This window comes from Boleophthalmus pectinirostris, unplaced genomic scaffold (genome assembly GCF_026225935.1).
Source record: "Boleophthalmus pectinirostris isolate CB_2022bp ecotype Guang Dong unplaced genomic scaffold, ASM2622593v1 HiC_scaffold_564, whole genome shotgun sequence".
Lineage (NCBI taxonomy): Eukaryota > Metazoa > Chordata > Actinopteri > Gobiiformes > Gobiidae > Boleophthalmus > Boleophthalmus pectinirostris.
In genome coordinates this window covers 1-15,000 of record NW_026571431.1, presented here as the reverse complement: position 1 = coordinate 15,000, position 15,000 = coordinate 1, and the positions used below count along the sequence as shown (strand labels likewise).

Here is a 15,000-nt window from a genome sequence, read left to right as displayed (position 1 = left end):
GGGGGTCAGAGCATGGATCTATTAAAATAACTGGATACAGTTTTGCTGCTTGTTTCTGCCTCGAGTTGTCGTAGTGTCACTCAGTGGTTCTACAGTCGAAAAAATCCCATGGGCCGAGAGAAGATTTTTCTCATAGAGGCAACGTGATCACAACCTGCTCGTGTTCGTCTGACAGGACCTACAACTTTCAAATATGTCAGATTTTGTGGCGATTTTTACCTATTTTTAGATCATAAACTTTTTCTCGCTCAAAATCCTTCAGTTGTCTTAAAAAAACGCTTTATATTCGTTAGCTCCGGCTCCGCTCTCGTTCCTCTCGCTCTGATTGGTCAAAGTGATCACGTGATACACGAGTCCGCGCTCCGTGCGTGTGGTCGCGTGCATTCGCGTGTTGCCCGTGGGAGAAAAGACTCTACTGCACATGCTCGGTCGCCCACAGCCACTGGAAGAACCTCGCCGGGCTAATCTGGGATCATGAGACATTGAGCTCAGCCCATTGACTTGAATGGGCGGCCATTTTGGAACCTGGGGGCTTGGGTCAGAGGGTCAGAGGTCAGAGGGTCAGAGGTCAGGGGGTCAGAGGTCAGAGGTCAGAGGTCAGACTGACCGTGGTCTTTGGAGGGCACTTGTTCATATTCTTCACTGTCAATTTCCTCCTTCGGTCTCCGAGAAAACATGGCTGTGAAGACAACACAACATGACTACCATACCGATACCGTACAAATATCATGCCGATACTGTGCCGATACTGTACCGATATCATGTTATACAAACTCTTATGCCGATACTAACACACACCAATCTAATACTGGAATCACATGTAAAAGTACTAAGTTGTTTTACTACTACTACTAGTACTACTACTATTACTACTACTACTACTACTACTACTACTACTACTACTACTACTACTACTACTACTACTACTATTACTCCTCCTCGTTCCTAGTGTTGTACTTTTGGACTTACGCAGTAGTTGTTTGATGGTTTTGTTGTGGCGTCGCAGGTAAAACCGAAGAAGGAAAAAAACGGCGAGCGCCAGAATCAGAACCAGCGCCAGGATCATGGTGATGAGGAGCCAGGAGGGTCCGGAGGGGGGATCAGGCTGGCGCGGCACGTAACCTGAGGGAGGGCATCAGGGGTCAGTGGTCAGGAGTCAGGAGTCAGGGGTCATGGGTCAGGGGTCAGTGGTCAGGAGTCAGGAGTCAGTGGTCATGGGTCAGGGGTCAGTGGTCAGGAGTCAGGAGTCAGGGGTCATGGGTCAGGGGTCAGTGGTCAGGAGTCAGGAGTCAGGGGTCAGTGGTCAGGAGTCAGGGGTCAGTGGTCAGGAGTCAGGAGTCAGGGGTCAGTGGTCAGGAGTCAGGAGTCAGGGGTCAGTGGTCAGGAGTCAGGGGTCAGTGGTCAGGAGTCAGGAGTCAGGGGTCATGGGTCAGGGTCAGTGGTCAGGGTCAGGGGTCAGGGGTCAGTGGTCAGTGGTCAGGAGTCAGGGGTCATGGGTCAGTGGTCAGGAGTCAGGGGTCAGGGGTCAGGGGTCAGGTCTTACCCGGACAGTAGAGCTGTGCCGGGCGCTCGGTGCAGCGTTTCCTGGAGAGGCAGTGTTTGATGTGCTGATGATCGTCTTTGCACGAGTCCAGACTGATGTTCAACTCCATCTGAAACAAACCAAAGAAAAGTCCTCACAGGCTGAAGAGGAGTCTGAGGAGTCTGAGGAGTCTGAGGAGGAGGAGTCTGAGGAGTCTGAGGAGTCTGAGGAGTCTGAGGAGTCTGAGGAGTCTGAGGAGTCTGAGGAGTCTGAGGAGTCTGAGGAGTCTGAGGAGTCTGAGGAGTCTGAGGAGTCTGAGGAGTCTGAGGAGTCTGAGGAGTCTGAGGAGGAGTCTGAGGAGTCTGAGGAGGAGGAGTCTGAGGAGGAGTCTGAGGAGGAGTCTGAGGAGTCTGAGGAGTCTGAGGAGGAGTCTGAGGAGTCTGAGGAGTCTGAGGAGTCTGAGGAGTCTGAGGAGTCTGAGGAGTCTGAGGAGTCTGAGGAGTCTGAGGAGGAGTCTGAGGAGTCTGAGGAGGAGTCTGAGGAGTCTGAGGAGGAGTCTGAGGAGTCTGAGGAGTCTGAGGAGTCTGAGGAGGAGTCTGAGGAGTCTGAGGAGTCTGAGGAGTCTGAGGAGTCTGAGGAGTCTGAGGAGGAGTCTGAGGAGTCTGAGGAGGAGTCTGAGGAGTCTGAGGAGTCTGAGGAGGAGTCTGAGGAGTCTGAGGAGGAGTCTGAGGAGTCTGAGGAGTCTGAGGAGTCTGAGGAGGAGTCTGAGGAGTCTGAGGAGTCTGAGGAGGAGTCTGAGGAGTCTGAGGAGTCTGAGGAGGAGTCTGAGGAGTCTGAGGAGTCTGAGGAGTCTGAGGAGTCTGAGGAGGAGTCTGAGGAGTCTGAGGAGGAGTCTGAGGAGGAGTCTGAGGAGTCTGAGGAGGAGTCTGAGGAGTCTGAGGAGTCTGAGGAGGAGTCTGAGGAGGAGTCTGAGGAGGAGTCTGAGGAGTCTGAGAGGAGTCTGAGGAGGAGTCTGAGGAGTCTGAGGAGTCTGAGGAGGAGTCTGAGGAGTCTGAGGAGGAGTCTGAGGAGGAGTCTGAGGAGTCTGAGGAGGAGTCTGAGGAGTCTGAGGAGTCTGAGGAGTCTGAGGAGGAGTCTGAGAAGGAGTCTGAGAAGGAGTCTGAGGAGGAGTCTGAGGAGTCTGAGGAGTCTGAGGAGTCTGAGGAGGAGTCTGAGGAGGAGTCTGAGGAGTCTGAGGAGGAGTCTGAGGAGTCTGAGAAGGAGTCTGAGAAGGAGTCTGAGGAGGAGTCTGAGGAGTCTGAGGAGTCTGAGGAGTCTGAGGAGTCTGAGGAGGAGTCTGAGGAGTCTGAGGAGTCTGAGGAGGAGTCTGAGGAGTCTGAGGAGTCTGAGGAGGAGTCTGAGGAGTCTGAGGAGGAGTCTGAGGAGTCTGAGGAGGAGTCTGAGGAGACTGAGGAGGAGTCTGAGGAGGAGTCTGAGGAGGAGTCTGAGGAGGAGTCTGAGGAGTCTGAGGAGGAGTCTGAGGAGTCTGAGGAGTCTGAGGAGGAGTCTGAGGAGTCTGAGGAGGAGTCTGAGGAGAGTCTGAGGAGGAGTCTGAGGAGGAGTCTGAGGAGTCTGAGGAGGAGTCTGAGGAGTCTGAGGAGTCTGAGGAGGAGTCTGAGGAGTCTGAGGAGGAGTCTGAGGAGTCTGAGGAGTCTGAGGAGGAGTCTGAGGAGTCTGAGGAGGAGTCTGAGGAGGAGTCTGAGGAGTCTGAGGAGGAGTCTGAGGAGGAGTCTGAGGAGGAGTCTGAGGAGGAGGAGTCTGAGGAGGAGTCTGAGGAGTCTGAGGAGTCTGAGGAGTCTGAGTCTGAGGAGTCTGAGGAGTCTGAGGAGGAGTCTGAGGAGTCTGAGGAGGAGTCTGAGGAGTCTCAGGAGTCTGAGGAGTCTGAGTCTGAGGAGTCTCAGGAGTCTGAGGAGGAGTCTCAGGAGTCTCAGGAGTCTGAGGAGTCTCAGGAGTCTGAGGAGGAGTCTCAGGAGTCTCAGGAGTCTGAGGAGGAGTCTGAGGAGTCTGAGGAGTCTGCACCTTCTGCTCACACTGATAAGGTCTGACCTGCTCCTGGTTAGGGTCCTGGTCCTCGTGTCTCACCTGGTCCTCGTGTCCTGGTCCTCGTGTCTCACCTGGTCCTCGTGTCCTGGTCCTCGTGTCTCACCTGGTCCTCGTGTCCTGGTCCTCGTGTCTCACCTGGTCCTCGTGTCCTGGTCCTCGTGTCTCACCTGGTCCTCGTGTCCTGGTCCTCGTGTCTCACCTGGTCCTCCTGTCCTGGTCCTCGTGTCTCACCTGGTCCTCCTGTCCTGGTCCTCGTGTCTCACTTGGTCCTCGTGTCTCACCTGGTCCTCGTGTCCTGGTCCTCGTGTCCTGGTCCTTGTGTCTCACCTGGTCCTTGGGTCGCGGCAGCGACTGGTGTTTGACGCCTTTGCAGTTCTTCTGCTCGGAGCAGAGTTTATTCTGGAGGCTCAGGGGGAGTCCCTTGCTGGAACACACTCGCTCCTCCACGCCGTCCTCCATTTTGATCAAGATGTCCCCGCCGCACGTTTCAGACAAACTGTACTGCACCCGCTCTGCGACACACACACACACACATACACAAACATCTGCGACACACAAGGATACACAAACTGTGTACAAAAATACACAATGTACACAAATCTACACATACACAGATATGTCAAATATACACACATGATGAAAGTACTTGTATATTTGTGTGTTTGTGCAGATATTATCATGTTATTGGGTGTTGTTGTGGGCGTGGTCATGTGGTTGTGGGTGTGGTCTGGCAGTTGTGGGCGTGGTCAGGCGGTTTGGGGCTTGGTCAGGTGTTTGTGGGTGTGGTCAGGTGGTTATGGGCATGGTCAGGTGTTTGTGGGTGTGGTCAGGTGGTTGTGGGCGTGGTCAGGTGGTTGGTCAGGCGGTTTGGGCGTGGTCAGGTGGTTGTGGCCGTGGTCAGGTGGTTGGTCAGGCGGTTTGGGCGTGGTCAGGTGGTTTTGGGCGTGGTCAGGTGGTTGTACCGCTGCAAAGCACAGAGACCAGTCGTCCTTGACACGGAGCCCTGAATCGTCGGCACTGCCCCAGACGCGCATGATGCTGCTCACAGCTCACGTGGGCATAACTCTTCCCCCTGGAGGCGAAGGCAGGTAAATGACAGGTGAACGACAGGTGAATAACAAGTCAACATGTTTGCGTCGGTGTTTGTGTCTGTGTTTGCGTCTGTGTTTGCGTCTGTGTTTGCGTCTGTGTTTGTGTCTGTGTTTGCGAGTGTGTTTGCGTCGGTGTTTGCATCTGTGTTTGCGTCTGTGTTTGCGTCTGTGTTTGCGTCTGTGTTTGCGTCGGTGTTTGCGTCTGTGTTTGCGTCTGTGTTTGTCTCTGTGTTTGCGTCTGTGTTTGCGTCTGTGTTTGTGTCGGTGTTTGTGTCGGTGTTTGTTTGCGTCGGTGTTTGTGTCTGTGTTTGCGTCTGTGTTTGCGTCGGTGTTTGCGTCGGTGTTTGTGTAGGTGTTTGCGTCGGTGTTTGTGTTGGTGTTTGCGTTGGTGTTTGCGTCTGTGTTTCCGTCGGTGTTTGTGTCGGTGTTTGCGTTGGTGTTTGCGTCTGTGTTTGCGTCGGTGTTTGTGTCGTTGGTGTTTGCGTTGGTGTTTATTTGCGGCGGTGTTTGCGGCGGTGTTTGTTTGCGTCGGTGTTTGCGTCGGTGTTTGTGTCGGTGTTTGTTTGCGTCAGTGTTTGCGTCGGTGTTTGTTTGCGTCGATGTTTGCGTCAGTGTTTGTGTCGGTGTTTGCGTCAGTGTTTGTGTCGGTGTTTGGGTCGGTGTTTGTGTCTGTGTTTGCGTCTGTGTTTGCGTCTGTGTTTGCGTCGGTGTTTGTGTAGGTGTTTGCGTCGGTGTTTGTGTCTGTGTTTGCGTCTGTGTTTGCGTCGGTGTTTGCGTCGGTGTTTGAGTCGGTGTTTGGGTCTGTGTTTGCGTCGGTGTTTGTGTCGGTGTTTGCGTTGGTGTTTGCGTCTGTGTTTGCGTCGGTGTTTGCGTCGGTGTTTGTTTGCGTTGGTGTTTGCGTCGGTGTTTGTGTCAGTGTTTGTTTGCATCGGTGTTTGCGTCGGTGTTTGTGTCGGTGTTTGTGTCGGTGTTTGCGTCGGTGTTTGCGTCTGTGTTTGCGTCGGTGTTTCGGTGTTTGTTTGCGTTGGTGTTTGCGTTGTGTGTGTGTTTGCGTCGGTGTTTGCGTCGGTGTTTGTGTCGGTGTTTGTGTCGGTGTTTGCGTCGGTGTTTGTGTCGGTGTTTGCGTCGGTGTTTGTGACGGTGTTTGTTTGCGTCTGTGTTTGCGTCTGTGTTTGTTTGTGTCGGTGTTTGTGTTGGTGTTTGCGTCTGTGTTTGCGTCGGTGTTTGTTTGTGTCGGTGTTTGCGTCGGTGTTTGTGTCGCTGTTTGTTTGCGTTGGTGTTTGCGTCGGTGTTTGTGTTGGTGTTTGTTTGCGTTGGTGTTTGCGTCGGTGTTTGTGTTGGTGTCTGTTTGCGTCGGTGTTTGCTTCGGTGTTCGTTTGCGTTGGTGTTTGCGTCGGTGTTTGTGTCGGTGTTTGCGTCGGTGTTTGTGTCTGTGTTTGCGTCGGTGTTTGCGTGTTTGTGTCGGTGTTTGTTCGGTGTTTGTTTGTCTGTGTTTGCGTCTGTGTGTTTGTGTCGGTGTTTGTTTGCGTCGGTGTTTGCGTCGGTGTTTGTTTGCGTCGGTGTTTGTGTCGGTGTTTGTTTGCGTCGGTGTTTGTGTTTGTTTGCGTCGGTGTTTGTGTCGGTGTTTGTTTGCGTCGGTGTTTGTGTTGTGTGTTTGTTTGTCGGTGTTTGCGTCGGTGTTTGTGTCGGTGTTTGCGTCGGTGTTTTGTGGTCGTGTGTGTTTGCGTCGGTGTTTGTGTCGGTGTTTTGTGGTGTTTGTTTGCGTCGGTGTTTGTGTCGGTGTTTGTCTGTGTCGGTGTTTGTGTTGGTGTTTGCGTCGGTGTTTGTGTCGGTGTTTGTGTCGGTGTTGTTTGTGTTGGTGTTTGCGTCGGTGTTTGTGTCGGTGTTTGCGTCGGTGTTTTTGTGACGGTGTTTGTTTGCGTCTGTGTTTGCGTCTGTGTTTTGTTTTGTGTCGGTGTTTTGTGTTGGTGTTTGCATCTGTGTTTGCGTCGGTGTTTGTTTTGTGTCGGTGTTTTGCGTCGGTGTTTTGTGTTTGGTGTTTGTTTGCGTTGGTGTTTGCGTCGGTGTTTGTGTTGGTGTTTGTTTGCATCGGTGTTTGCGTCGGTGTTTGTTTGCGTCGGTGTTTGCGTCGGTGTTTGTGTCGGTGTTTGCGTCGGTGTTTGTGTCTGTGTTTGCGTCGGTGTTTGCCTCGGTGTTTGTGTCGGTGTTTGTGTCTGTGTTTGCGTCTGTGTTTGTGTCGGTGTTTGTTTGCGTCGGTGTTTGCGTCGGTGTTTGCGTCGGTGTTTGTTTGCGTCGGTGTTTGTGTCGGTGTTTGTTTGTTTGTTGTCGTGTGTTTGTGTTGTGTGGTGTTTGCGTCGGTGTTTGTTTGTCGGTGTTTGTTTGCGTCTGTGTTTGCGTCGGTGTTTGTGTCGGTGTTTGTTTGCGTCGGTGTTTGTGTCGGTGTTTGTTTGTGCGTGTGTGTTTGTGTTGGTGTTTGTTTGCGTCGGTGTTTGTGTTGTGTTTGCGTCGTGTTTGTGTCGGTGTTTTGTTTGCGTCTGTTGTTTGTCGTTGTGTGTTTGCGTCGGTGTTTGTGTTGGTGTTTGTTTGCGTCGGTGTTTGTGTCGGTGTTTGTTTGTCGTGTTTGTCGGTGTTTGTGTCGTGTGTTTGTTTGTTTGCGTCTGTGTTTGCGTCGGTGTTTGTGTCGGTGTTTGTTTGCGTCTGTGTTTGTGTCGGTGTTTGTTTGCGTCTGTGTTTGCGTCGGTGTTTGTGTCGGTGTTTGTTTGCGTCGGTGTTTGTGTCGGTGTTTGTTTGCGTCGGTGTTTGTGTGGTGTTTGTTTGCGTCGGTGTTTGTGTTGGTGTTTGTTTGCGTCGGTGTTTGTGTTGGTGTTTGCGTCGGTGTTTGTGTCGGTGTTTGTTTGCGTCTGTGTTTGCGTCTGTGTTTGCGTCGGTGTTTGTGTTGGTGTTTGTTTGCGTCGGTGTTTGTGTCGGTGTTTGTTTGCGTCTGTGTTTGTGTCGGTGTTTGTGTCGGTGTTTGTGTCGGTGTTTGTTTGTGTCGGTGTTTGTGTTGGTGTTTGTGTTGGTGTTTGTTTGCGTCGGTGTTTTGTGTTGGTGTTTGTTTGCGTCGGTGTTTGCGTCGGTGTTTGTTTGCGTCTGTGTTTGTGTTGGTGTTTGCGTCGGTGTTGTGTCGTGTGTTTGTGTTTGCGTCGGTGTTTGTTTGTGTCGGTGTTTGTGTTGGTGTTTGTTTGCGTCGGTGTTTGTGTCGGTGTTTGTTTGTGTCTGTGTTTGTGTCGGTGTTTGTTTGCGTTGGTGTTTGCGTCGGTGTTTGTGTCGGTGTTTGTTTGCGTCTGTGTTTGGTGTCGGTTTTTGCGTCGGTGTTTTGTGTCGGTGTTTGTGCGTGGTGTTTGCGTTGTGTTTGCGTCGGTGTGTTTGTTTGTGTCGGTGTTTGCGTCGGTGTGTTTGTGTGTTTGTGTTGTGTTTGTGTTGTGTTTGTGTCGGTGTTTGCGTCGGTGTGTTTGTTTGCGTCGGTGTTTGTGTCGTGTGTTTGTGTCGGTGTTTGCGTCGTGTGTTTGTGTCTGTTTGTTTGCGTCGGTGTTTGTGTCGGTGTTTGCGTCGGTGTTTGTGTGGTGTTTGTGTTGTGTGTTTGCGTCTGTGTTTGTGTCGGTGTTTGCGTCGGTGTTTGTGTCGGTGTTTGTTTGCGTCGGTGTTTGTTTGTGTCGGTGTTTTGTCGGTGTTTGTGTTGGTGTTGTGTCGGTGTGTTTGTGTTTGTGTTGTCGGTGTTTGTGTTGGTGTTTGCGTCGGTGTTTGTTTGCGTCTGTGTTTGTGTCGTGTGTTTGTGTCGGTGTTTTGTTGGTGTTTGTTTGTGTTGTGTTTGTGTCTGTGTTTGTTTGTGTTGTGTTTTGTTGTGTTGTTTGTTTGTGTTGTGTTTGTGTCGTGTGTTTGTGTTGTGTTTGGTCGTGTTTGTTTGTGTCGGTGTTTGTTTGCGTCTGTGTTTGTGTCTGTGTTTGTTTGTGTCGGTGTTTGTTTGTGTCGCTGTTTGTTTGTGTCTGTGTTTGTGTCGCTGTTTGTTTGTGTCTGTGTTTGCGTCGGTGTTTGTGTGTTGTGTTTTGTTTGTGTCGTGTTTGTGTCGGTGTTTGGTGTGGTGTTGTTTGCGTTGTGTCGGTGTTTGTGGTTTTGTGTTTGTTTGTGTCGGTGTTTGTTCGGTGTTTGTGTCGTGTTGTTTGTGTTGTGTTTGTGTGTGTTTGTTTGTGTGTGTGTTTGTGTTTGCGTCGTGTTTGTGTCGGTGTTTGTTTGTGTCGTGTTTGTGTTGGTGTTTGCGTGTCGGTGTTTGTGTCGGTGTTTGTGTCGTTTGTGTGTTGTTTTGTTGGTGTTTGCGTCGTTGTTTGTGTCGGGTGTTTGTTTGTGTGTGTTTGTTTGCGTCGGTGTTTGCGTCTGTGTTTGTCTGTGTGTTTGTTTGTCGGTGTTTGTGTTTGTGTGTTGTGTTTGTTGTCGGTGTTTGTTTGTGTCTGTGTTTGTGTCGGTTTGTGTTTGTTTGCGTCGGTGTTTTGTGTTTGCGTCGGTGTTTGTGTCGGTGTTTGTGTCGGTGTTTGTTTGTTTGTCGGTGTTTGTTTGTTTGCGTCTGTGTTTTGCGTCGGTGTTTGTGTTGTGTCGTGTTTGTTTGTGTCGGTTGTTTGTTTGTGTTTGTGTCGGTGTTTGTTTGCGTCTGTGTTTGTGTTGTGTTTGTTTGTGTCGGTGTTTGTTTGCGTCTGTGTTTGTGTCGGTGTTTGTGTCGGTGTTTGTTTGCGTCTGTGTTTGCATCGGTGTTTGTGTCGGTGTTTGTGTTGTTTGTGTTGGTGTTTGCGTCGTGTTTTGTGTTGTGTTTGTTTTGTCGGTCGTTTGTTTGCGTCGGTGTTTGTCTGTGTTTGTGTGTGTTGTGTGGTGTTTGTTTGCGTCGGTGTTTGTGTTTGTTTGTGTCGGTGTTTGCGTCGGTGTTTGTGTTTGTTTGCGTCGTGTTTTTGTGTCGTGTTTGTTTGCGTCGGTGTTTGTCTTGTTTGTGTGTGGTGTTTGTCGGTGTTTGTGTGTTTTTGTGTTTGCGTCGGTGTTTGTGTGTTTTCGGTGTTGTGTGTTTGTTTGCGTCGGTGTTTGTGTTTGTTTGTGTCTGTGTTTGCGTCGGTGTTTGTGTTTGTTTGTGTCGGTGTTTGTTTGCGTCGTGTTTGTTTGCGTCGGTGTTTTTGTGTGTGTTTGTGTCGGTGTTTTTTGCGTTGGTGTGTTTGTTGCGTCGGTGTTTGTGTCGGTGTTTGTTTGCGTTGGTGTTTGTGTCGGTGTTTGTGTCGGTGTTTGTTTGCGTTGGTGTTTGTGTTTGTTTGTGTCGGTGTTTGCGTCGGTGTTTGTGTTTGTTTGCGTCGGTGTTTGTGTCGGTGTTTGTTTGCGTCGGCGTTTGCGTCGGTGTTGAACTTTGACCTGGTCGCTTGTGTGTGGTCGTCCTGGTAGTTGGAAACGGCGCTTCCACAGCCCGTCTCCAAACACATGAGCTCTGAGGTCAACTCGTTCCACAGAGAATCACACACGGCTTCTCCGTTCAGCAGCACCTGCCCCCCACACGACCGGCTCAGGCTGAAGACAGGGGGCGCTACAGGGAACACGGTAAAAACACAGGACTCCTCAAACTGTCATCATGATACTACAATGTCAAACTCATTTCAATATGAAGGAACAGACTCGATACTCGATACTTGATACCGATTCTGATCCCACGATGATAAAAACGTGTCCTTATGTGTAATCCCTGGTTTAGTCCTGGTTTAGTCCTGGTTTAGACCTGGTTTAGTCCTGGTTTAGTCCTGGTTTAGTCCTGGTTTAGACCTGGTTTAGTCCTGGTTTAGTCCTGGTTTAGACCTGGTTTAGTCCTGGTTTAGTCCTGGTTTAGACCTGGTTTAGACCTGGTTCACCTGTCTCACCTGTATGTGAGTCTCACATGTCTCCCCTGTCTCCCCTGTCTCACCTGTCTCACCTGTCTCACCTGCCCGTGAGCCTCACCTGTCTCACCTGTCTCACCTGCCCGTGAGCCTCACCTGTCTCACCTGTCTCCCCTGTCTCACCTGTCTCACCTGCCCGTGAGCCTCACCTGTCTCACCTGCCTCACCTGTCTCACCTGTCTCACCTGTCTCACCCGCCCGTGAGTCTCACCTGCACAGGAGACGTAGAGCTGGCGGTTGCTCGGAGGTTTGTGGGGACTCGCACACTCCCACAGGTTCTGAGGGTTCTTCACAGAGGAACAGTTAAAGGAACCGCTCCAAAAGGCTGAGGTAATTTCCTGAAGAACACAGAGCACGAGAACAACAGGAGAACATGAGAACAACAGGAGAACGACAGGAGAACTACAGGAGAACGACAGGAGAACATGAGAACAACAGGAGAACTACAGGAGAACGACAGGAGAACATGAGAACAACAGGAGACAAGACAGGAGAACATGAGAACAACAGGAGAACTACAGGAGAACGACAGGAGAACATGAGAACAACAGGAGAACGACAGGAGAACATGAGAACAACAGGAGAACAACAGGAGAAAACAGGAGAACGACAGGAGAACATGAGAACAACAGGAGAACTACAGGAGAACAACAGGAGAACGACAGAGAACATGAGAACAACAGGAGAACAACAGGAGAAACTACAGGAGAACAACAGGAGAACTACAGAGAGACAGGAGAACAACAGGAGAACTACAGAACAGGAGAACAGGAGAACAGGAGAAACAGGAGAACTACAGGAGAACTACAGGAGAACAACAGGAGAACAACAGGAGAACAACAGGAGAACAACAGGAGAACATGAGAACAACAGGAGAACAACAGGAGAACTACAGGAGAACAACAGGAGAACTACAGGAGAACTACAGGAGAACAACAGGAGAACTACAGGAGAACTACAGGAGAACAACAGGAGAACTACAGGAGAACTACAGGAGAACAACAGGAGAACTACAGGAGAACTACAGGAGAACAACAGGAGAACTACAGGAGAACTACAGGAGAACAACAGGAGAACATGAGAACAGGAGAACGACAGGAGAACGACAGGAGAACAACAGGAGAACAACAGGAGAACATGAGAACAACAGGAGAACAACAGGAGAACAGGAGAACTACAGGAGGACATGAGAACAACAGGAGAACAACAGGAGAACAACAGGAGAACAACAGGAGAACATGAGAACAACAGGAGAACGACAGGAGAACTACAGGAGAACTACAGGAGAACAACAGGAGAACATGAGAACAACAGGAGAACAGGAGAACAACAGGAGAACGACAGGAGAACATGAGAACAACAGGAGAACAACAGGAGAACATGAGAACAACAGGAGAACTACAGGAGAACGACAGGAGAACATGAGAACAACAGGAGAACGACAGGAAAACAAGAGAACAACAGGAGAACAAGAGGAGAACACGAGAACAACAGGAGAACAACAGGAGAACAGGAGAACAACAGGAGAACATGAGAACAACAGGAGAACAACAGGAGAACACGAGAACAACAGGAGAACAGGAAAACAACATGAGAACAACAGGAGAACAGGAAAACAACAAAATATAATGAAATAAACAAAATTACACAGATAAAACATGTTTAGGAAACACATTTTCTGTCAGGGGTTAGGGTGGTGTGGGTGCCCCCTGGTGGGTGGTGAGTACCTGTGTGGGTGCCCCCTGGTGGGTGGTGTGGGTGCCCCCTGGTGGGTGGTGAGTACCTGTGTGGGTGCCCCCTGGTGGGTGGTGAGTACCTGTGTGGGTGCCCCCTGGTGGGTGGTGAGTACCTGTGCGGGTGCCCCCTGGTGGTGAGTACCTGTGTGGGTGTGGTGTGGTTGCCTGAGGTGCCACAGCCCAGGTCTTGGCACAGGCGGGTGGTCTCTGCCTGTGTCCAGGAGGTGGCGCTCACAGCGGCTCGACTCAGACCCTGAGAAAACACGAAGGCGACGCCAGAGCAAGAGTCCTGCCCCTTCAACAGCACCACCTGCCCCCAACCTGCAGGGGGCGCAAGATACCACAGGTAAAACACACAACACCTGCCCCCAACCTGCAGGGGGCGCAAGACACCACAGGTAAAACACACAACACCTGCCCCCAACCTGCAGGGGGCGCAAGACACCACAGGTAAAACACACAACACCTGCCCCCAACCTGCAGGGGGCGCAAGACACCACAGGTAAAACACACAACACCTGCCCCCAACCTGCAGGGGGCGCAAGACACCACAGGTAAAACACACAACACCTGCCCCCAACCTGCAGGGGGCGCAAGACACCACAGGTAAAACACACAACACCTGCCCCCAACCTGCAGGGGGCGCAAGAGAAACGGAGATAAATGGAGAGATAAACGGAGAGACGGCGTTCGTACCGGAGCAGCGGAGGCCTCCCGGCCGGCAGGTGCTGCTGGTGATGGGTGTAGAGACGCTGCAGGTGCTGAAGTCGCGGTTGCCTTCGGGGCAGCGGAGTCCGGACAGGAGCTGGCCGCCGGGGGCGTGGCCTTGATACGGGATGAAGTTTCCCTCGGAGCCGCAGCCCATGTGAGCGCAGAGGACGGCGGCCGTGTGTGGGTCCGACACCACCTCCTCACACACCGGCAGCCACGCCTCCTCCACCAACACCTGCACGTTCCCCGAGCACCGGTCCGACGGCGGGTCCAGGCGAGCGGACAGAGAACCTGGGGGGGTAGAAATGTTCACAGACACGTTCAGCCTGCGGGAAGTCGCCTCGTCAGACGCAAATCTGCACAAAAACTACGTTTATGGTTTTTGTTTGTGCTGCTTCAGTTTTGGAGACATTAGTGATTCTTTTATCGTCAGACTTGGGTCACAGCCCCAGGAAGATTCAAAATGAAATAAAACGCACAAAATGGAGTCAGTCGTTTGTGCTTCGTTTGTGCAGTAAAAAGTGATTTGTTTGATTCTGGTTTTTCAAACATGAGCAGTTTTATTTTGGGCCGATGAGTCAAAATGTGAAACAGCCTCAAAACAGCAGAAAATTAAACAAAACTCCACAAAACAAATGAAGAGAAACGACCTGAGTCTGAGGCTGTGACCTGTGACCTGAGCTGTGACCTGTGACCTGAGCTGTGACCTGAGCTGTGACCTGAGCTCCTCTCTCTGGACCTGCGATTTGGGTCTGCAGTGTGAACGGGGCCTTGGAAACTACCACTTCATGACATCACAAGGTGGAACAGAGCTTTGGAGATATAAACAGACTAATAATAAAGAGTTACACAAACATGTGTGTCAGGTCCCTCCCCGTGTGTGTCAGGTCCCTCCCCGTGTGTGTCAGGTCCCTCCCCGTGTGTGTTAGGTCCCTCCCGTGTGTGTTAGGTCCCTCCCCCCATGTGTGTCAGGTCCCTCCCCGTGTGTGTCAGGTCCCTCCCCGTGTGTGTCAGGTCCCTCCCCGTGTGTGTCAGGTCCCTCCCCGTGTGTGTCAGGTCCCTCCCCGTGTGTGTTAGGTCCCTCCCCAGTGTCAGGTCCTCCCCGTGTGTGTCAGGTCCCTCCCCGTGTGTGTCAGGTCCCTCCCCGTGTGTGTCAGGTCCCTCCCCGTGTGTGTTAGGTCCCTCCCCGTGTGTGTTAGGTCCCTCCCCATGTGTCAGGTCCCTCCCCGTGTGTGTCAGGTCCCTCCCCGTGTGTCAGGTCCCTCCCTCACCCGTGCAGACCACATAGGCGGCGTTGTTGGAGCAGGATTGGTCGTCGCGGTCGCCCATGACGACGGTGGCGGTGTGGAGCGCCGTGAGGTTGGGCGGCAGGTGCTGGGGCAGGTGCAGACTCTTGAAGCGGACGGGAAAGTTACGCTGCGTTTTTTTCACCGGGACCGTTCCGGCGCCGCACCCGAGGCTCTGGCACAGCAGGGCGCCCATGCTGTCCGGCCACGCCTCGCCACAGAGACCGCCACAGCCGCCGCTCTCGCCGCCGCTCTCGCCGCCGCTCTCACACACTCTCACGAAGCCCCAGCAGCTGCTTGACAGGTTCACCGACTTACTGCCTGAAAAAAGGATCAATAACTGGTTTAGTCCTGGTTTAGTCCTGGTTTAGTCCTGGTTCAGGAGTCTTTTACCGGAGCAGGTGACAGAAGCGATGTAGACCTCTTCGGATGCCTCCTTGCCTCCTGCAGGGGGCGGGGGGGTGGAGGAGATGATGTTGGTCGAGGTGGTGGTCGGGATGGTCAGGTTGGAGGTGGTGGTCAGGTTGGAGGTGGTGGTGTTGGAGGTGGTGGTCGGGATGGAGGTGGTGGTCGGGTTGGAGGTGGTGGTCGGGTTGGAGGTGGTGGTCGGGTTGGAGGTGGTGGTCGGGTTGGAGGTGGTGG

The 15,000-nt window shown here is 52.0% G+C and overlaps 1 protein-coding gene across 1 annotated transcript in view; it reads right to left on the bottom strand.

Annotated features, from left to right (window-relative positions):
- LOC110153499 (scavenger receptor cysteine-rich type 1 protein M130) overlaps nt 1–14,995 on the bottom strand; it is a gene marked incomplete at its 5' end in the record, with an annotated part of 18,988 nt that extends 3,993 nt beyond the window's left edge. Inside the window, 11 exons of the mRNA XM_055163183.1 lie at nt 608–679; nt 970–1,122; nt 1,544–1,652; nt 3,932–4,116; nt 4,567–4,676; nt 10,111–10,279; nt 10,837–10,963; nt 12,504–12,682; nt 13,058–13,363; nt 14,344–14,679; nt 14,752–14,995. Coding sequence (XP_055019158.1) covers nt 608–679; nt 970–1,122; nt 1,544–1,652; nt 3,932–4,116; nt 4,567–4,676; nt 10,111–10,279; nt 10,837–10,963; nt 12,504–12,682; nt 13,058–13,363; nt 14,344–14,679; nt 14,752–14,995 — 1,990 coding nt within the window. The remainder of the gene's footprint in view (nt 1–607; nt 680–969; nt 1,123–1,543; nt 1,653–3,931; nt 4,117–4,566; nt 4,677–10,110; nt 10,280–10,836; nt 10,964–12,503; nt 12,683–13,057; nt 13,364–14,343; nt 14,680–14,751) is intronic.
- Nucleotides 14,996–15,000: the final 5 nt, after the last annotated feature.